Source organism: Ambystoma mexicanum, chromosome 9 (genome assembly GCF_040938575.1).
Source record: "Ambystoma mexicanum isolate Mex_15411 chromosome 9, UKY_AmexF1_1, whole genome shotgun sequence".
NCBI lineage: Eukaryota > Metazoa > Chordata > Amphibia > Caudata > Ambystomatidae > Ambystoma > Ambystoma mexicanum.
The window spans coordinates 179,974,096-179,996,176 of NC_090931.1; the positions used below are offsets into that span (position 1 = coordinate 179,974,096).

General features: G+C 44.3%; 1 protein-coding gene across 1 annotated transcript in view; it reads left to right on the forward strand.

Moving 5' to 3' along the window:
- The window catches only part of TREH (trehalase), a 122,402-nt gene that overhangs the window by 53,866 nt on the left and 46,455 nt on the right, over nucleotides 1-22,081 (forward strand). Inside the window, exons 8-9 of the mRNA XM_069614408.1 lie at nucleotides 492-614; nucleotides 2,150-2,199. Coding sequence (XP_069470509.1) covers nucleotides 492-614; nucleotides 2,150-2,199 — 173 coding nt within the window. The remainder of the gene's footprint in view (nucleotides 1-491; nucleotides 615-2,149; nucleotides 2,200-22,081) is intronic.

Sequence of the window (22,081 nt, forward strand, 5' to 3'; positions counted from 1 at the left end):
TGCGACGGCTGACTCTGGCCGGATCCCGACATCCGGCTACACATCTGGTGCCGGTTCTCGGATCCTTCACGAGCCGGCCCAATGACCAGCACTGATAGTACCTACTTTGTGGCTAGTAATTTGGATCCCTCAATTGCTCAGTGTCCTGGAGACCACCCTCCAAACCTCCGACCATCCTCTCCCATCCATTCCTCTCTGCCTGTTGTGTGATCGTTGTCTCTGACTGATGACTGGATAGATGCTACCCTGAAGTTGCGGCTTCTGCCTCAGTGACTGCACAGTGTGGAGTTGACAGTAAGTGGACTCCATTGATTTTTGCTTCCAGTTCTCGGCTACTCTGGCTATTGCCGATGATAGCAGCAATTCTTCTGATGACATGTGTTCCTAGAAGGCATTCCTAGCATCAGAACATGCCTGCTAGCAAGCTGTCTGCTGGTTTATGTCCAGGCCCATGCACACGACGTGCACATGACATGTGTTTTTTCACACAGGAGTAACATCCATCTTCTGGAGAAGGAGTACGAGTTCTGGATGACAAATCGCAGCGTGGAGGTCGAGATGAACGGACGAAACTACACACTGAATCGGTACAATGTCCAAGTGGGAGAACCAAGGTATGCTTATCACTCATTGGAATCTAAGTTGGTCTACAGCCAATACATCACACATGGAGAGAAAAGATGGCTGCTGCCCATCCATCCCACTGGGCGAGAATAGATCACCTTCATTATTATAATGGTATTTATTGAGCACAGACCTAGCTTTGGGATGCAACAGAGTGCTTTACAGACACGAGGAAACCAGAGATACAAGGGAGTGAGAAGCTAACATGGGTGGGGGCGGGGGGCAATTTGGCACCAAGGAATCTACAAGCAACCAACCAGGGACGGAAACAGTGATAGGGGAGCAGATCGCCAAGTCTCAGATTAGGTGGGGAGTGGAGGATGTTTGGGCCTCGGCGTTAGTGGGCACTATTCCTTGAAGAGGACAGTCTTGAGCTCCTTCCTGGAGTGTAGAAAGGAAGGGACAAGTCTTGTGTTGATAGGGAGGAGATTCAGGGGCCTGTCTTCTGGTGCTTTCCTTTCTGCACTGGCAGAGTTCAAGTCTCTGTGTGTCTTACTTTTGATGGATTGTTTTCCTCTGGAGATGCTCAGCATCTCAGCAAGGTAGCTTGCGGGTGACGGCTTTGTATATGCAGCAGGATTTGAAGATGATACAGGCTTGCAGTGGGAGCCAGTGCAGCTCGATGAGGGTCAAGGTGAAGTGGTTGAATTTGCAGAGTCCTTTGATGAGTCGTGCTTCAGTATGTAGGACACATCTCAGGGGGGGCAGTTGGTCACCAGACGACCTTACAGAAGGGCATTGCCACTATCCTTGTGGTAGAGAACCAAACCTTGGACAGCAGATAGGAAGTTGTCCGAAATTGAGTGGCATTAAGGCTGTAGCTTATGCAACACCTAGAGAGAGAAAAGATGGTCTTGGGTCATTCATGACAAAAAGGCGGGGAAGATGGCTGCCAGAGTGGGATAATATGGCTGCTATCCATGCAAGTCATAAGGTTAGAAAATATGGCCCCCATTCCGAAGGAAGAGCGGGACAGTAATAAGGTTGGTGTCCATGTACAATGCACAGTGATGAAAGATGGCTGCCAGCCATTCATCATGTAGCAGGTAAGAATAGAGCCACTGTCAATGCAGCTTAAAGTGAGAAAAAATGACCAAATCTCAGAAAGGGAGGCAAGATGGCTGGCATCCATTCATCACATAGATGGGGAGAAAATGGCCTCTGCCAATGTATTATGCAAACTGATGAAAGCGGCCGCTTTCCATGCATCACAAAGGGTAAGATCATATGTCCATCATCTATGTATTGAAAACATCCACTAAAGATGGCTTCTACATCTGATGGGGAGACTGACAGAAACAAACATGGCTGGCATCCATATAACAAATGCGGCAAAAACATGGCTGCCATCAATTGATCATACCGGCGAAAAAGAAACTGCTGCCCGTGCTTGATACATTGGGGTAAACGATAACCATTTTAGGGACCAGGAGTGGGGTGTACACCTCACACCGGGGCACTGAATACTCATGGTCGCCTCTCGTTGCTTCTCATCCATCATCCTCCTCCTCTCTCCCTTTCACAGGCCAGAGTCTTACACAGATGACCTGGAGCTGGCTTCCCATCTTCCAGCAGGTAAGTTAGCTCTGCTCTCTGGGAGAGAGAGTTGTTTCTGGGCATCTCTGCTCTCTGCCACCCAGGCCTGTCTGTCTTTCCACTGGACTTTCGGACAAGCATACAGGACTGCAAAGTCATACCAACGACAGCTGTGCGCTATACAAACACCTTTGGCACTGACATCATGTTTGTGCAATATCCAAAGAAATCTCAGCCTCTCTCCTCACACCTGCGTCTTGTAAATGTAATTCTACCTGTCCCCTTGTCGTTCGTTCCTCCCAAGCCTCTGCTCCATTGGCACCCGATGCTATGCTATGATGCTTGTTATGGTATACAATACCAGCGACGTTTGGCTGTAGTCTTCTCACCCACGTGTTGTATAGTCATGTTATGCCTTGTTTATGTTACAATGCAATGCCATAGTAGGCTGCACTCCTGCACTTATGTTCTAGGAAAGCATGCAGTGCTATCCTCTAAGTTCTATTATACTATGGCAATGTTGGAGGTCTTTTGCTTTTTGCTGCATTCTACCATGTTGCTGTGCTGCCGTATGTGATGCACTGCTGCCCTTTCTTAACCTTTCCTTTCATTGCCTTTATGCTATGGCGTTGCTATGCAACACTTCTCTGTGCTCTGCGGCGTTGCTATGCTTTGCATGCTATGCTATGCTCTAGCACTTTACTGTTGTATACTGTAATGCTTTGGTGTTTCCTAATTCCATTCCAAGTCATATTGTGTCCTGCTATTTTGTCATGGTCTATTGTGCTATGTGTTGTGAGTGCTATGTTGCTATACTGTGTTATGACACTGATTGTTATGGTGCGGGGTGCTTTGCTTAGAGTAAATGTGCATTTGGGGAAACTAAAGGGGCTAGCCCGGGTACACATGGGAATACTTTGATACCCCCTCTTCTGACTGCAGGAAGGTCCTCTACCTGAATTACTCATTTGTTGGGTAGGGGCGTAGAGGTGGGGATCATGGTGCCTGCCCAGTTTCTTCCACCCTCTTAATAATAATAATGTTTTTCTTACATAGCGCTACACACCCATAGGTTTCAGCGTGCTGAAATAACAGAAGACGTTATTATCCCAGAGAGTGGTACTCAATTTATGGACCTCAGAAGGATGAAAGGCTCAGTTGACCGCGCCGGGATTCGAACTTGCCACAGCAGGATGCACACAGTTATCAGGGGCGAGCGCTTAGCTCCCTGTGCTATCTAACCGGCTGCGGCTGCTCCCAGTGTGGGTGCCCTTCTAGTGATACGATGGATCATGCCGTCTTGCTTGATTGTCTTGCAGGAGCAGGCCCCTCTGGGGCCATTTTGTCCTGGTGTACTTCTGTCCTCTCTGATCGCTCTCAATCTGTTTCTCTTCCTCCTTGTTGCTCTACTCCCACTGTTCTTTCTTGTGATGTCCCACAAGGGCCTGCCATCTCTCCGGTACTGTCTAATGTGTACATCCAGCCACTTGCCAGACTCATCTTCTCCCATGGCTTCCGTTCTTATGCTTGTGCAGATGACACCCACATTCTAGTACAGTTACGTCTGTCTCTTCCAGAGGCTGCGACTAGATTTAGGGTCTGCCTTGAAGACATGGGGCAATGGATGTGTAAAACTGGCTTAAGCTGAATGGTGAAAAAACTGAGGTGCTTGTGGTGGGCCCTCCTTCTGCTGCCGCCTTGTGGACCCCTCTCTTCCAGCCTCCCTCTTTGGGTCCCTTTTCCACTCCAGCTCCCCTGGTTAACGACCTAGGTGTTACAATTACTGCATCTCTATAGGCGGAAGCCCAGATTAGCACAGTCTGTCAGAAGGGCTGTTTCAATCTTAATATTTAGCGTAAGGCCGTCCCTTTCCTGCCACCCTCCACCCCCAACTTTGTGCATCTGTGGTATCCTCGCTGGTATTGTCCTCTTAGGACTAGTGCAGTTCTTTATTTCTTGCACAACCTGCCTATTTGATCTGGCGACTCCAAGGGGCTGATTCATGGAATTAATTGCGCTGAAAAACGGGGATTTGTGCGCCATTCTGCCTGCAAATCCCTGTTTAACAAATGGGGATTTGCGGCAGAATGGCGCACAAATCCGTGTTTTTCGGCGCAAATAATTCCATGAATCAGCCCCCAAGTCTTGCAGAACTCTGCGGTCAGAGTGGCCACATCTACGTCTCAAAGTGATCGTGTTTCCTCGATGCTTCACCGCCTGCACTGGCTACCGCTTGCCAAACATATCCTGTTTAAGGCCCTCTGCTTAGTGCATCCGGCTTTCCATGGCACTGGGGCCGAATATTTGCAGGCCAAGTTTCTTGCCGGGCTCTGCGGTCTGCTGATGCTTGCCTGGTCTCTGTCCTGCGGTTCAAATTTGCTCACACTGGTGGTCGGTCATTCTCTGTGATCGCTGCCCTGCTGTGGCACTCTCTCCCCGTGCTCTCCAGGTTCTGGAAAACTCCCTCTTATTTAGGCACTAACTCAGAACCTATCAATTGTAGCTTCCTTTCCCTGCCTTCCTGCCTACGTTAGCGTCAGGATGCCCTTTTGGGTGAGTGTTGCGCTTTATCAATGCCAGTACGATAATATAAGATAGTGCTACTTCTGCCAGTCAAGTCTGCACTCTTGTCGCCTGTGTGCCAGTTCAAGTATGCCCACTTGTTCATTATTGCTATGAACCATTGGCCATTCTGTTAGGAAGAAACAAGGGCATTCGCAGACGTGGACATGCGGGCTACTCTGGCAAGAAATGGCTGCATGCAGATGATCTCTTGCTGGTTGTGGAGGAACCCGATTTGAGTATTGCCTCCCTGATGCAGACACTCGATATCTTCTCTAGGATCTCTGGATACAAGATTAACTGGGGTAAATCTGAGATCCTACCCATTTCAGCCTCCTGCATGAAGCATATGTTTGATCACTTGAACGTGCCCTACCAAAATGAAGTACTTGGGAATCTGGATAGGCCCAGAGGTGGACAACCTATCCCAGCTTAATTTTTTGAACCTATTGCCCAAGCTCAAATCGGACATGGATCAGTGGTCCCTTTTGAAACTTTCCTTGTGGGAGAAAGTTAACTGTATCAAGATGAATGTGGTGCCCAGAATCAACTAGATACTTCTATGCTGCCACTTAGAACGCCGAAAAGTACCTTCAAAGAGATCGATGCTCTTATGCTAAAGTTCCTGTGAGATGGCAAAACCCCCCAGACTTGCGCTCCGGAAACTGCAACTTCCATCAAGCTTGGGTAGCATGAATTTACCAAACCCTTCAGATTATCATCTGGCTTTCCCTGCGAGGCATCTATGTAGGCTGATAAAGCCAGAGACTGGCCTGTGGGTGAATATTGAATCAAGCCATAGCACACAGCTGCAACCTAAGGCATTACTGTCTACTGAACTGAATAACCTCAGTCCTTTAAGATGAGTAGCAATTACCCTGGAGATGGATGGGGATGCAGATTTTATTCATACATCAATAATCAAAATGACTCAGTTAGTTGGTAAAAAGGATAACTGTTTTATTTTCAATTGTCTAAAACATGGAGCACAACGAACATCAACAAATTCGCTCGATCCTCTTACTCAACGAGTTTCATAAAAAACTGAGCTTATATATCAAAAACTCATCATCATTGATGTTGACGTACGTCACTACCAATGTCATCCTATGTGGTAAACTACAAAAACCTAGTGGGAACTGTGATAGGCTTTAAGTGAACATCTAAGTATATGATCTATACTGGTATGGGACAGTGAAGAAAAGTGATAGGTTTCTTAACATCAGGTGAGGCAACTAAGCTCTCCCCTCACAATGGCCACTATGAACATCACTAAATACAGAACATCCCATTGGCTGCACAAACTATAGGACCCTTAATTACACGGTCCCCTACAATTGATTGGCACTCTAACCTTCGTCAGTACTTTTCCATCTTTGTCTAGCAGCACGCTGATTGGACTTCCAGGTGCTGGTGAGTTCGTCTTAACCCCAGCTTCCCACCAATTAGCATATCAATCTATCATCACCTCAGTGGTCTGCTGGCAATTAGGCTTTAAAGCTCGGCCTTGAGTTTGTTCTGTACTGTAGAGAATCAGAGGAGTGAAGGCACGCTCTGCCCTCATACGTAGGTATGAGCATCTTGCTCGTCCAACTTCATCCTTCCATGTGACTGAAGACATGATTTTAAGCTTTCACTGTCTTTAAAATACAATTTTTTAATAGACCTCTGACCCCTTCCTTGCTTGTTCGTATCTTTTGAATAGGAATTTTGTTCTTTCCCACAATTTGTATCCAATGCTAGTTGACTTCAGCCTGATAAGACCTTAGCTTCTTGGCTTGGCTTCATGGCTTATCCAGCCTCACCTTTTCGAGATTCACTTTTAATTCATGTGATTTCTTACTGCGACACACTGGAAATGAGGCCTTCTCTCGAAAGTCCAACTCTGCTATAACACGTAGTGGAAACATCCATCTTTTACTCTTTATATATGTATATATTGGTGCATGCCGGCCGCAATCTATTCACTATAAAGCCAGCCTCAAGAATATTTTGTCTGCTTGCATTTCTTTTGCATCTGTACACGTGTAAACTGACTTGATGTCTTCATCCATTTTATGGCATAAGCTTCTTCACCTTGATCCCAAGATGTCACATATCCTTGATACTTTCTTGATGCCTTATAGAATATCTGCATTCTCTAGTCTCTGCATCATTTCTAGGCACATCAGCTCTGCTCTGTGTGACGTCACCATTTGTCTTGACCATTCATTTGCTCTGCTTCTTCCTGGATATCATTCAAACGGCCATCATATTTCCTTGTATGCAGGTATGGTTTTCTCAATGGGAACCTTGCCCCCAGGATTCTCCTAGGTATTGGTATTTTCACTGGTACCGCACATGTCCCACATCCGTGCTCCCAACATATAGGCAATATGGGTGCGGTGGTTGAGGTGGGGGTACTTGGGTCCTCCTCTACACTCCCACCTCTGGGCGATTTATTGACCACTCTCTCATCATCCTTCACATCCAGGCATCTTGGTCTGAAGAAGAACTTCTTTGGGATCCATATCTTTACGACCCCGTTCAGGCATCCTGCTGACTTCACATGCTCATCTTTGTTCCATGTCATGAGGCTGCACTGTCCATTGGGACTACAGTAGACCCATCTACCCACATACTTCTTATGATTCTTTGGATACAGGAACTTTGTTCCCTCAGGTGCATGGATACTAGCCTTCGCAAAGTCTCTGATTTTTTCATCTGTCAAATCTCTGTCCTTCCATCCTGTTCAATATTGATCATAATCTTCATCCCCATGGCTTTCTTGGCTGTTTTCTTACATTGGGAGATTATTATCTTGATCACACAAAATCCAAGCAATAGCATTAGTATCAGGGCTCCAATAAACTTAAACATTTCTGCCATTCATTGTGGAACCCAAGAGAAGAGTGATCCAAACCAGATGTCATCAGTAATGTCTTCTACTTCGTCGATCATCTGGCCGTGGAGTTTTGTCAACATACCTATGGCCTCCGTCAAGGTTCCATTCTCATCATCATCACAAGGTGTGAATGTGCAACATGATTCACGCAAAAATTGCCTCACCATTACCCGGGCAATAAATGGATCAAGGCTTGACTATTGCAATGCCCTCCTCGTAGGGACCTTCTGCAAAAACCTGGCCAAACGCCAATTGTTCAAAACAACGCCCTTAGGGCAGCCACCGGAACGTCAAGGAAAGACCACATGTCCAAAGTAAGAACCCTCCCCCTCGCACATAAATGCCTCCATAATCTTGCACCCCCGTACCTTGTTCAAAGAATTGTAAAATACACCGCCACAAGACCTCTTAGGAAGGGTTACTCCAACATGATTCTCACTCCCAAGACAAGAAGAGTCCCCGCTGGGGGCTCTAGTTTTCCCACAATGGCCGCCTCCCATTGGAATGCCCTTCCCACACACCTAAGAATGATTAAGTCTCACCAAGCATTCCGCAAAGCAATTAAAACCAAGCTTTCTGTTTGAATTCTGTGAATGATAACTATGTAATAATGATTGCATCGCTGTATGTATCTTTTAAACTCACCTGAACTATATGTAGTTATCTATTACCAATGTACCATTTGCTTGTAACAAAGAGACCTCATGGTTGCATGTGAACCACTTAATCAAAACATCTTACAAAATCTCATGTAACAGCGCTTCAATGCCTCTGGGCTGTAAGTGCGTTATACAAATGAATAAATAAATAAATAAATGATTCTTCGATTTTTGCACAAATACCTCCATCCATAGCTGTGCTCATGTCTAAGACATATCTGTTCTGGAGGGTCATCAGTCGCATGGCTCTCAACTCTTCTCTGATAGCATTGAATCCCTTTATGGTAGTGTTGATTTTCTGTAGCAATTCCCATCTTGTAATCTGCAGCCATTTGGTATTTGCTCCAACCTGGACACTAGGCGTGAAGATCAACGAAAACACTGAAGCTGTCTGGCTAAATAGGGAATAGCATCAAAAGCCTCTATAGATTTTGCTGAGAAATAGTTCTCCCTCTTTATTCTTTTTATCAGCTCCACAGATCTGTTAGTTCTGAGGTGAGCATCTGTTTTTGTAAAACTGTCAAGGTTTAAGTCACTTTTCGGAATCACCAATGCCGGAACATGAACATTCACTAGTGAGCATCGTCCTCCCCAATCCTTGGGTAGCCTCATAGATGCTTTAGATCCACAAGCCCAATAGTGATTCATGATTACTGCTGTTCCAAGTATCATTCCTGGTACATCAAAGATTCGACCACAGTTCTGATTCTCTCCACCTTTTCTTGTGCCATTATTTCTGAAGTACAGCTTTGCACTTTCCAAAGGCACTATCTGCAAGAGACCTCCTCTGTCTTCGACCCAGGTCAGAAGTTTAGCAAGTCTTGGCCATAGTGGCTTACAACCATTCTGCACTATGTCAATGGTTGGTTTGTAGAAACCAATGACCACCCAGGCTCTGTAGATGACCACTCCTTCTTCCCATGCATCTGGTGATAGTACTGATTCCCAGATCTGCATTTGGCCTCTGTTCTTCCATCTACAAATTTCTTCTGCAGATTGTCCTGGACTCTCCAGTCTTCTGTTTACTTCCCATCTGATTCTAGTGCCTTTCACTCCAGATTTCTCGTATCAGATCACATGATTCTTAGTGTGTTCTCTGTTTCATTTCTTTGTGTCTTGCACATAATCATCTTCATCTGGACCTGTCCATTCAGTTGCCCATTTGAGATAAGCATCTTGGCCCATAAACTGGCCTCTTGTTCGGCAAAGTGCTATGTGAGAAGGACAATGTGCTGTCTGGACGTCTATTTCAATAGATATGAAAATCTTAGACTTCACCATACTATAAGGTAGGAGTGCACATACAAAGCATTCCTCCTTTGAGGTTCTTCTTCCCACTTCCCTCATATGTTGATACCATATGTTGTTTCCCAAATGTGCTGTACTATCCAGACAATCATTTAGCTCAAAATCATCTTCCCCGAAATCCCTCTTAGGTCTTATCCTTCTCTTATGATCTGCCATGATTATCTCATACAGCATATCAGCAATATCTAACTGGACCAATCATAGGCACATTTGTCAGTAGACTGGGTGTGGTTACATGAACTTTCTGTATAGGTTCACCTTTCAACACCCATTTCTTTTGTTTCCCTTGTAAAGCCTGTCTCTGGTGTCTAATAATAATCTCTAAGACATTTCTAGCATGTGACTGACTATTAGGGACATTCACCTCAGACTTAGGTAACTCTTCATCATTCTTTGGAAAAGGGATAACTACATAGGGTCTTGTCTGCCTAGTAGTTGCCACATTTATACCTTCCTTCTGCTTAGGAAGGTTCTCAGGAGTTTTTCCTCCATTCACATCTATGTAATAGGCTGTTCGCACAGTGAGTTAAAGCAGTATTATTATAAACAGAATGCAAGCATAAATAACACAGAGATACGAAAGTGTACAGCATCAATTTTTCACACAACGTGGATGTCTCTCTGGATCTGGCATGATGATATTGCTACTAATGCTGCCCATTTTTATTGCCTAAGGAAGGACAAATGAAACTTTAATATGGCACCATTATGCCCTGCTTCCGGAAACTGCTGATCTCACTTGAAAACACTTTTTGATCCACTGATTACGTATAGGACGATGAGCACAAATTCCCAGTGGACCCCTCGAATTGTCCTTTCACTAGACGACATGATGACTTTCTTTCAGCATGAAACAAGGTTTTTTTTTAGCCAGCAATCGCTCTATCTGTCCCTCGAAGGAAAGCCTCACTCAGATCTCCGAGTTCTCTGGGAATAAGCATTTACTTGAAATATATTGTCTCTCAAAATCTCATTCAATGCTGCATTATTTCCCCGGTCCCTTAGAAAGGTGTGCACATCTGTGCGTCTATTAACAAGCTGTGGGCATTCTTCAATCGGGTAGTAAAAGACCAAACTGACCAGTCTGTGCGCATTGTCAGCTGATAGGGGTATTTGCACTTTCCCCACTGTACTCAGGATGCTGCAAAACCTGCTCAATAATTGCTGTGAGCAATCTCCTTACGATCAGACCATTCTTAGGATCTTGCAGGAAAACGTGAATGCTAGTAGTTCTCCCCACAATTGCATGATATGTGCGCAACAGAAAAAGAAAAACTTCAAATATGATCCATGAAACATTGTCATTGGGTTCTACCATGAGCAAATCCAAACAGGAACTCGGTGAGAAAGGAATCGGAGTACTGTCCCCTTTTCCAATTGTCGAAAATGAAATGAAGATCTGGCCTATTTTTCTTCTTATCAAGGCTTAAGCATACCTCAGTCCAATGTCACAAATCCCTGTGGCTCAAGAACAGATATCTTCCCTTAACTCTTCACCCAAATGCCTGAAAAGAGAATTCGAAATAAGCTCAGTTCAATGAACTCTTCGTCTTTACTCGACAGCTTCAGCGTCCTTCTTCCTTGTCATAGATCCAGTCTGCACGTGCTGAGGTTCTTCCCCGATGCTTGCTTCTGAAGTGTGCGGGGATGGTGGGGTCTCTCCAGCATAAATCTTTACATCTCCTAGAAAAGTCCAAGCACGTCTGCCCTGCACTCTGACTGCAGATGGTGTGACGTCTTCCACGATAAAAGGACAGTTGAAGCGGGGCTCGTCCCACTTCTTTCTTGTATGGTTGCGGATTAGGATCGCATCTCCGGGTAACACTTTAGGAACTCATAGATCTTGAAATCTACTTGTTGAAGCATCTCCTTCTGTGTTTTTTACTGCCCCACACCCTTTTCGCCGTAGCTTATCTGAAATGACAGAGATACTTGAGGTCATACAAGTAAGATAGTCACGTAGCTCCATTCCTAACAGTTCCGACGTTGGCTGGGCATCACTTCTAACTCTGGGTGGAGGTGTGAGGCGTGTCCACATTTGCCTCCCTGTCACTATTTCATGGGGGGTGAGATGGTGGTCCGAACCTGGTTGATTCCTCAATGCATATAATGCAAGTGGTAGGCAATGCAACCACCCTTTCTTCAAGGTACATTTCAGCTTGGCTATTCTTTCTTTAAGCAAGCCATTGAGCCTCTCACTGATCCCATTTCCTTGTGAATGATAAGCCGGAGAAACGTGCGCTTTATACCAAGCAATAAAGCTATCTGCTCAAAGACTGTGTTAACAAAATGAGGGCCATTATCTGATCTTAATACTTCACATATTCCCCATCTAAGAAATACTTCTCGCACTAAATATTTTGCTGGACAGGTGTAATCTGGGTGTGTACATGGACCAGCCTCAATCCATCGTGAAAAGGGACAGACTGCTACAATCATGTATCCATACCCATTACATACTTGCAGCATATCGACATAGTTGATATGCAAATGCTAAAAGAGGCCATTGGGTCTCGGGATAACTCCTCTAACTGTGCGCAGAGTGTGCCCAGCGGTGAACTTTTGACAAACGATGCAATTCACTACATAGAATGCAACGTGTTCTAACAAATTTGGTACAAACCAATCTTCTGCAATAGTTCTAACGAGGTTTTCCCTAGTTGTGTGTGTAGGGTATTGTAGCTGTTCAAGCGCCACCCTTAATAAGGCTACAGGCATTACTGGTTTACCAGTGCTGTCTTGTCATCACAATGCTTTAGAGAGGTTTAAAGAACACCCCCGTCGTGTCCATACATCTTTCTCATCTTGGGGTGCTTTTCCCGGAACTTCTATTAATTGTGTCTTTGAAAGATTACTATAGGATTCAGACACACTTATCATCACCACCATATTTTTCATTTACATTAGGCGTATCAAATAACATAATATCGTCTGAACATGCAACGCGTTTGGCTTCATCGTCTGCTGCTTGATTTCCGTGTGAGATAAAATCTGGCTTTTTAGTGTAAGCTGTGCATTTAACGACTGCGATGGCTACTGGGAGTTGTAGTGCCTTAATAAGCCTGTCCAATGAGGTGGCATGTTGCACTGGAATGCCATCTGCTCGGAGGTAACCCCTCCTTTTCCAACGTGCTAGCCCTGCATGCACTGTCGACGTCACATAGGCAGAGTCACTGTACACCATTAATTCCTGGTCTGCATGGTTCTCAAGCGTGACTATCAGCGCCACTAACTCTGCAGCCTGTGCTGAATAGTGAGATGGCAGTCGTGCACTTACCAATGTTTGAAGCTGCCCATTGGCTGTGTGTTTTACCACAGCGGCACCTGTATATCTCTGCCCATCATTTTGATCGATCCTTGAAGAAGCATCAATAAAAACAATTTCTCCCCCTGTCAAAGCATTTTCTTTTATCCTAAGGATTTCATCATAGAACTCTTCATAGTCCGAACAGTCATGTGCATGCTCATTCTCTGCCAGTGGTTCAGCTACAAACATGGCAGGATTCACTAATTTGCATCACACAATTTTAATCGCCAGATTTGATATGACTACTTCATAGGCAGAAGTCCTTTAAGAAGTCAAGGTCCCTTTAGGTTTCTCCAAGATGGCAAATAATGTATGCTCAACAAACAACGTCGTAGAGCATCTAATCACTATACATGCAGCCTTCTCAATGGCGAACGCGGCGGCTGCCAAAAATTGTTCACATGAAAAATGACCCCTCATTACTGGGTCTAAAATCCCACTGTAATATGCAAGGGGCCTGTACCCCAATGTGGTTCTATGTGTAAGGACTGCTGTCATAACAGTACCATCTGTATGTGAAAACAAAAATAATTCCTCAGCATAATTGGGAATTCCTAAAATTGGAGTTGTACAAATTGCCTTTTTCAATTCCTCAAACCCTTCTTCCATCTCCTCAGTCCAAACAATTTTCTCTTGCGTTGCCTGTGCTTCTTTAGAGCTTGTAATAAAGGCCTTGTAAATGAGCTATAGGCAAAGACCCATGCTCTGACCTAGTTACATAATCCCAAAAATCTCTGCATGTGCTTTATCATGTATGGCTTCGTGGTTTTCAAGATAGCTTCAGCTCTCTCAGGAGTAACCTTTTTTTCCTTCATGTGAAATCAACTGACCTATGTACAACACTTCCTGTTGACAATATTGTAACTTCTCTTTGTCAACCCTATATCCTTTTTCAGCGAGTGTAATCATCAGCTGAATAGAATCACGTCTGCACCCTTCCTCTGAAGTGCTGCAAAGTAGAATGTCATCTACGTATTGTAACACACTTTCCAGATCAATATTGCTTAAATACATCTGGAGAACTCTATTGAAAATCGATGGAGACTCACAATACCCTTGAGGTAATCTCATGCTTTTTAACTTAGTCTGTCTGAACATAAATGACGGCACATCCTGCGAGTCTTTGTGTAAGCGGATTGAGAAAAACGCATTTTTCAAATCAATCACAGTAAAATCTCGTGCTTCAACAGGTATGTTACATAAGATTGTAGCAGGATTAGGAACTAGAGGAACTCAGCCTCTACAATCTGGTTAATCAGGCATAAATCTTGAATTAGCCTCCATGACCCCCTTAGATTTTTTGATAGGGCACACTGACATATTACACAGTGACTCTGACGTCACCAAGATGCCTTGATCCATCATGGCAGAAATCGTCTTAAAAATATCTTTATCTGCCTCTCGAGACATAGGATATTGTCGTGCTCGAGGTAAAAAATTGCTTCTTTCTTCAATTTAATATTTACTTCTCCAACCCCCTTCAATATGCCTACATCATAGGGCCTGTCGTCCATAATGAAGCTGGTACCTTTGCCATGTCTTACGCAAAATACTCTGGGCATTTTTGCGCTATCATCATTTTTTGAGGAACCTCTCGTTAGATAGCTCGTACCCAATAAGTAATGCTCATTTCAAACACTACTCCGTCATCAGATGGATGATCTCTAAACAGATCTTCATCAGTGATGTCAGTTAATCTGTATCGTTCCCCAATGGCGATTACTGAGCACCATTGTCTTCCTTCATAAAGATTTCCATCAAGCAAAGCCATTTCTCCTCGCACTATGGCTGCTTGTAGTTCTAAGGGAAAGATTTGCCCTTCCTCTTCATCCATAGGTATCTTTGGTCTAAATGGAAACTCATCAGGTATTCTCATAGTTCTGCCTGGTGGCCATGTCAACAAAATGCGTACCCCATAATGAAAAACTTCAGGTTCCAACGGAACTGCTCGCATGGTCATTTGTCCTGCAAACGCCATCATGAATTTGCTCACGTTTAAATAATGTATTCTTGGTGTTGAACACACTATACCTTTATCAGTAAATGAAATTCTCATATTCAACTTAGTCATTAGATCTCGACCTAATATATTGACAGGTGTCTGTCTTGAATACAGCAGTGGCACCGACATGTCACATTCTCCTATAGAGACTGGTAAGTCTTTAGTAAAAGGAACTCTGCTTGTAGCTCCTGTGAAATCTTGAGTATTCATGGCATTGCCAGACATTGAACATTTTCGCTCCTTTATACACGAGTCTGTTACAACCGTGACTACTAAAAATGAAAAACGTTTGCCTCCTATACTGACGTCTACCCTCGGTTCCTGGTGAGGATTTGGCATCACGGATAGTATTGAACACATCAAGTCTCCCAGTTAGCTATCCTATTGTGTGTACAGCCTCATTCCTGTACCTGTAAAAGGATTCCCTTCCTCTATAGTGACACCCCCTATCCTAGGAGTCATTAACTGCCCCATACTTGTGCTTTTCTGTATCTGTATAGGGGAATGCTGCGACTGCCCTTGCGGCAGATTCACTGCTGCTTGCTGTGGTTGCAAATCTTGCTGCATTCTCGGTGCCTGTGTCTGTTGCACTGTTTGATTCTGAGCCAACCCATCTCCACTCTGCTGTGAATATGCAGGCGGGTTTGAAATTCCCCCTCTTGAAAATGTACCATTCTGCACAAACCCTTGACTTCTACACATACAAGCTAAATGCCCTGTCATTCCACATGCCCAACATACAGGAGGCGGAATATTCCTATTCTGCCCATCCTGCATATCTTGGTTGTCATTCTGCATATTTTGAAACCTACCTTGATTGCTATTCAGCCAATTCCCTTGATTATATGGAAAATGTCTACCTCAAAATCCTCCTCTTGCTCGTAGAGCAAACCCATTATTACCTTGATCAAACTGCTTTTGGTTATTCCCCTGCGGCATGTTTGTTACCTGCTGTGAATTTGATCTCTCTCCACTAGTTATCATTGCTCCTTCAATAACATACTTAGATAACTTTTTGCACTAACTTTGCCTCTTCGCCTTTTCAGATATCATCTTTTTGAGATTCTTTTCTTGCAAGAGTCTGCAATAATGTGCGATGGTCAGCTGAATTTCTGACCACGGTTTTGCCTCCATACCCACTAACTTCTTGAGCTGCTTCTGTACCGGGTCTGGCAGCCCTTGGCACAGCATATGATAGAACACATGTATAGATTTTTCCCAAGCTTCTCGTGTCTACAAGCTCCACTGCTCTTATAAATTCTGAATGTAATGAAGCAGTTCTTCCTTTTCCTGCATCTTTTTTGTCATTATAGCTCCCATATCGGACGTGTCTGGATACAGTACTCTAAGCACTTTGCAGACAGCAACTCTGCAGTTATTAAACGGTGCTCCGTCATGAGCAGTGTTAACCATAGTAATACCAGCATACCCTGCCCTAGACCAAACGTCATCAGCTCTCTCTCCAAGGATGGAAATCAGGAGACCCTTAATGTCCCCTATAGCCAATGTATTTCCTCCTGTCATCTTTTCTAATTCATCTATCCATTTCCCAGCACCAGAAGTTAAACTCAGAAGTTTACACCTTAAATTATCCTCGTCCATTTGGGGCTAAGGTATATACTGTGGTCTAGCTCCCCGTTTCTCTAGCAAGGGAAACTGTGAAACCCCAAACTCACTCTCATCATCTGTCTATTCAAGGCTGGGACAATATTTCTGCACCGTCTTCTTCCTGGCAGCGACCTTAAACTGCTCACATAGGGTAGCGACTCCCCCCATTTCTCAACATGAGGTTGGCGTTTAGGTTGATCTGACTGTGTCAATGATTTTGACGACCGAGGTATAGGTATGTCTAAATCTGACCATCGGACTTCCTTATCCATTGTAAAACAACCCTCAGGACCACATACGTCACCCCTCTCTTCTACACAGAAGGTGTCTCTGTCTTCATCTGACATTTCCGGTGCCCAACTCGTATAACTTCTCTCCTCTTCATCTCTGTGTAGGGTCAGTATATCTAGAGACAACTCCTTGGGCCTCGTACTACATGAGGCTCCCTCTATGTCATACAGCTATGTACTCTCAAGTCGATAATTTTTTCCCTTCCCTTTCAATTCTTTCTGGGTTCTCATGTCATGATAAACTTTACCAATTGTTTCCCCAATGCTTCTAGAGTCAAACTCGTCCTCTAGATTTACCTGAGACGGGCCTGGTAATGACTCATATTCCAGGAAGAACTCCTCCATGTCCTCCCATGCTACTTCTGGAACGGGATTCCTTACCTCCTTCTCCAGGCGAGATTGCGTGCTCTTTGCCTTCTTTTTCATTCTATGTCGTCATCATCAAGCTCTCTACGCATTCTTGCTCCCTCCCTTACCCTGTCTTCCTGCTTTTTCTTCATATCCCTTCTTTCATTTGCCCTCCGTATCTTCTCATCCTTTCGTCTTTGCATTCTCTTATCCCTTAACTTCTGTTCCTCCTCTTCTATTCTTTTTTTTCTAATCTTTCCCGCTCATCGATCGGCCTTTGTCTATTATCTCCTTTTCTCTGCTCCTCAGCTTTTTCCTGCTTCTTCAACTGTTCATCTTGATATAACTGCTCTTGTCTTTGTCTATCTTAGATTTTCGCCTCTTCTCCTTTCAATCATTCCTCCCTTTCTCTATCCTTTTTATCTTGCCCATCTAGATCTTCTCTTTGTCTTACATCCTTGATGCCTTTACCATCGAGTTCAAGCAAAATCTGACCATCCATCCATGTGTTCAGCTTTATCTCTTTCTGCCTTCCATCTCTTTATTTCTCTTCCTACATCTAAATATGTGCTTGCTCGATCACTTCTCTCCTTGTCACGTCTCTCCTTGTCCCTCGGGACCTTAGGAATTACATCTTTCTCAGTATTTCTCTCCAAGCCCTCGTCAATGCTTTGCGCAGGCGACTCATTTGCCGGGTTACTATACCCTGTTGTTGCCTTAAGCTCCCTCAATGGGTATAACCCATGGTCTTTCTTGTTTTCGCTGTCTATTTCTGGTGGGGTGGGGGGGAGCAAAAGGCTTCTCACCACCCTCTTTGCATATATTAAGGATCGAATCCTATATTATATAGGATCTCTTTCCTCCTGGTACATTTTCCAAAGTTCTAAGCTCGCTAGTCGCTTTTTTAGCTTTTTTCCTGTATATGCTGCATGCAAATATGTCGTCATATGCTGCAGGACTACCTTCGATAGTGACCCTCCTTGCGGCCACGGCATGAACATTTTGTCTAAGGTTCCCTTAACCCATTTCGGCAATTGCTTGCAGAGGTGCACAAGTGGAGTAACATCCTTAATTTTTGACTCGTAACTCTTGACTACCAATACTCGTTTGCTTTTGTCATAGGTTTTGAAAAACAGTATGTTTCAGAAAAGTAATATAATATGAGCGTGCACCAATCGTCACAGGCTCCAATCCCTTTAAATCACGTGTTTTATTTAATCTTGCTAAAAAACACCATCAACTTGAAATCAAACAACCAATTCAATCTTTTAACCTTGTGCTTCTCCTTTTTTCAACAATCACTTTTAACTATTACGTCATCACCAGCACATAAATACATAAAACAAACAGACAAACAAACACACTCAACCGGTCACATATATCTCTTATCTCTTACGATCTTTTCTCTAAGACTCGTCTTGCCCTCTAAATCAATACTCCAACAGAGTTTAAATCAACCTCTTTAAATTACGCCTTTAACTGAACCCATCGTCTACTGTTTTCGCTATGGGATTTTTAGGTTAAGATTTCTTCTGTTATGTTCTTTAAAACGCAGATACAGGGTGTATTCTATTATTGTGGCACTCTCCTCACGATACCTCTTAATTGCTTGGCCTCACACAAGTCAATTTCTATTCAATATTCAACACTCTTATTCTCAAGTTATATTTATCCCACCTCCCTCTTTTACACTTCTTTCCCTTATCATTTCTCGTCACTCATTACCCATACACAGTTTTGCCAACTCACTCCGTTTTTACTCACCATTCGCATGTCCGTCTTCCGACTCTCGATTTTGTATGCCTCTTTTACCGCCTCTCCAACTTCCCATTTGTTCAGCTTCTCATAGACCGTGGGAGTGGATTCTGTCTGAAACCAGAGCGACCCGTCACACCCTACTTGCAAGATTTTAGCAATTTAAACTAAACCAGTAACTACGGGGAGCTTCAAGTCCTGTTAGCCAAATGGCAGAGGTCGTGAGATATTGCCGGATCTCCAAAGTTTACTTATGTCAATGGATTTTTTAAACCATCCTCTCTGCTACCAAGTGAACTGAATAACCTCAGCCCTTTAAGATGTGTAGAAATTACCCTGGAGATGGATGGGGATGCAGATGTTATTCATACATCAATAATCAAAATGACTAGTTAGTTGGTAAAAAGGATAACTGTTTTATTTTGAAATGTCTAAAACAGGGAGCACAACGAACATCGATGAATTCGCTTGATACTCTTACTCAACGAGTTTCATACAAAAACTGAGCTTGTATATCAAAAACTCATCATCATTGACGTTGATCTACGCCACTACCAACGTCATCCTACATGGCAAACTACAAAAACCTAGTGACAACTGTGATAGGCTCTAAGTGAACATCTAAGTATATGATCTATACTGGTATGGGACTGTGAGGAAAATGGGTAGGTTTCTTAACATCAGTTGAGGCAACTAAGCCCTCCCCTCAAAATGGCCACTATGAACATCACTAAATACATGACGTCCCATTGGCTACACAAACTATAGGGCCCTGAATTACGCAGTCCCCTACAATTGATTGGCACTCTAACCTTGGTCAGTACTTTTCCACCTATGTCTAGCAGCATGCAGATTGGACTTGCAGGTGCTGGTGAGTTTGTCTTAACCCCTGCTTTCCCCAGCATATCAATCTATCATCACCTCGGTGGTCTGCTGGCAATTAGGCTTTGAAGCTCGCACTTGAGTGTGTTCTGCACTGTGGAGAATCGGGGGAGTGAAGGCACGATCTGCCCTCATGCGTAGATGTGAGCATTTTGCTCGTCCATCTTCATCCTTCCACATGACCGAAGACCATGATTTTAAACTTTTACTGTCTTTAAAATACTACTTTTTAATAGACCTCTGACGCCATCCTTGCTTGTTCGTGTCTTTTGAACAGGAGTTTTGTTCTTTCTCACAATTTGTATCCAATACTAATTGACTTCAGCATGATAAGACCGTAGCTTCTTGGCTTGGCTTCATGGCTCATCCAGCCTCGCCTTTTCGAGATTCAATTTAAATTTTTGTGTTTTCTTACTGCGACACACTGGAAATGAGGCCTTCTCTCTAAAGTCCAACTCTGCTATAACACGTAGTGGAAACATCCAACTTTTACTCTTTATGCATATATGCATATATTGGCGCATGCCACAATCAATTCACTATAAAGCTAGCCTCAAGAATACTTTGTCTGCTTGTGTTTCTTTTGCATCCGTACACGTGTAAACGGACTTGATATCTTCATCCATTTCATTGCATAAGCTTCTTCACCTTGATCCCAAGATGTCACTTATCCTTGATACTTTCTTGATGCCTTATAGAATATCTGCATTCTCTAGTTTTTGCATCTTTTCTAGGATCGTCAGCTCTGCTCTGTGTGACGTCACCATTCGTCTTGACCATTCATTTGCTCTGCTTCTTCCGGGTTCCATTGAAACGGCCATCGTATTTCCTTGTATACAGGTATGGTTTTCTCAATGGGAACCTTGCCTCCAGGATTCTCCTAGTTATTGGTATTTTCACTGGTACCGCACGTGTCTCACATCCGGGCTGCCAACATATAGGCAATATGGGCGAGATGGTTGGGGTGGGGTTACCTGGCTCCTCCTCTACACTACGATCTCCAAGAATTCACAGGAAAGGAATACCCTTACAGAATTTCTGCACAAAATGTCACCGCTGCTTGAGGCAAACCCATTTGTGTTCCCCGACGACTCTGTTTGGCTGAATCCTGCTTTTGCATTATCGAGGAAACACCTTTTTTGGTCGTCCTGGTTCTTGACAGGTATTTTATATGTTAAAGATCTGCTTGTTGACAATTAATGCACTGCTTTTACCCGATTGTCCACGGAGTATGATTAGCGAGACTGCACCTATGCGGAATATCGGCAGTTGAGAGGAGTTCTCGCTGCAAAGCTCAGCTGTGCACTTCTAGAGTCTCATCAGAACGCGGCCTGGTCACAGTTGGAACTGCGTGTGAACGCTGCCCATCCGGCCGCGACTTTGTGCGGAGTTCTGGCTTGTGCTCGCGACGGTGACCCAGGGAGCTGGGTGAGGACCTGGACCTGGTCAGAGGAGGATCTGGGCTGGAAGTGCAGACAGGAGAAAGGAACGCTGAGCCTTTTCATCGGGTTTTGTAACGAGGCCTGGGCATTCTGCAGGGAGGGGAGTGTCGAAGAGGAATTGCTATATCGATGAAAGCTTCCCTGCTTGTTCTTGGGGACGTTCGCCTAATGGAGGGTCGGAATTACGCAAAGAGAACCTGGCTGCTCCGCAGTTGCTTGCTGGCAAAGAAGATGACCCTCTGAGCCTGGAAGTCTGATGATCGACTCACGAGAGGGTCATTTATAAGCATCAAGGTGAATTGGATAAGGTTGATTTTGGGGTCCGTTTTTGGACATGTACAGCTAATATTGGGCTAATGAGATTACACCCCTCCTTTTGCTCGATGCTTCTGTCCGATCCCTGCAATGACTGTGGTTTTGATGGGTTTCTATCTGCCTCGCATTTCACACACTTTCACAATCTTCAGTCCTGCTCGTACTTGTAAAATGAAAACTTAAACTTAACGTATGCACACTTATGCTTCATTTATGGTCGGCTATTGGGCTGTTCACTTCTCCGTGAGGCCGCATAGGAGCCGTGGAAGGGAGGCCAGAAGGATCGAGTGGGGTGTCAGAGAAAGTGTGGGGGTCCGCTGCTCTTGCATCCGAAGGTGGAGGGTGTGAACTTCATCTGGTCCGGTTTGTGGCAGAGAGAGAGCAGGAGGAGGTTCTGGGGTGAGAGTCCCAGGAAGTGTAAAAGTCTACCCCAAACCGCTCTACTCATTTTCACATGCACCCATATGTGATCATGCCACCTATAGGTCGGTAACTCTGCCCACGTGCCGCCACGTCCCCTGGTGGACGGCACTCTTCACACCTGCAGTTCTTTACTCCT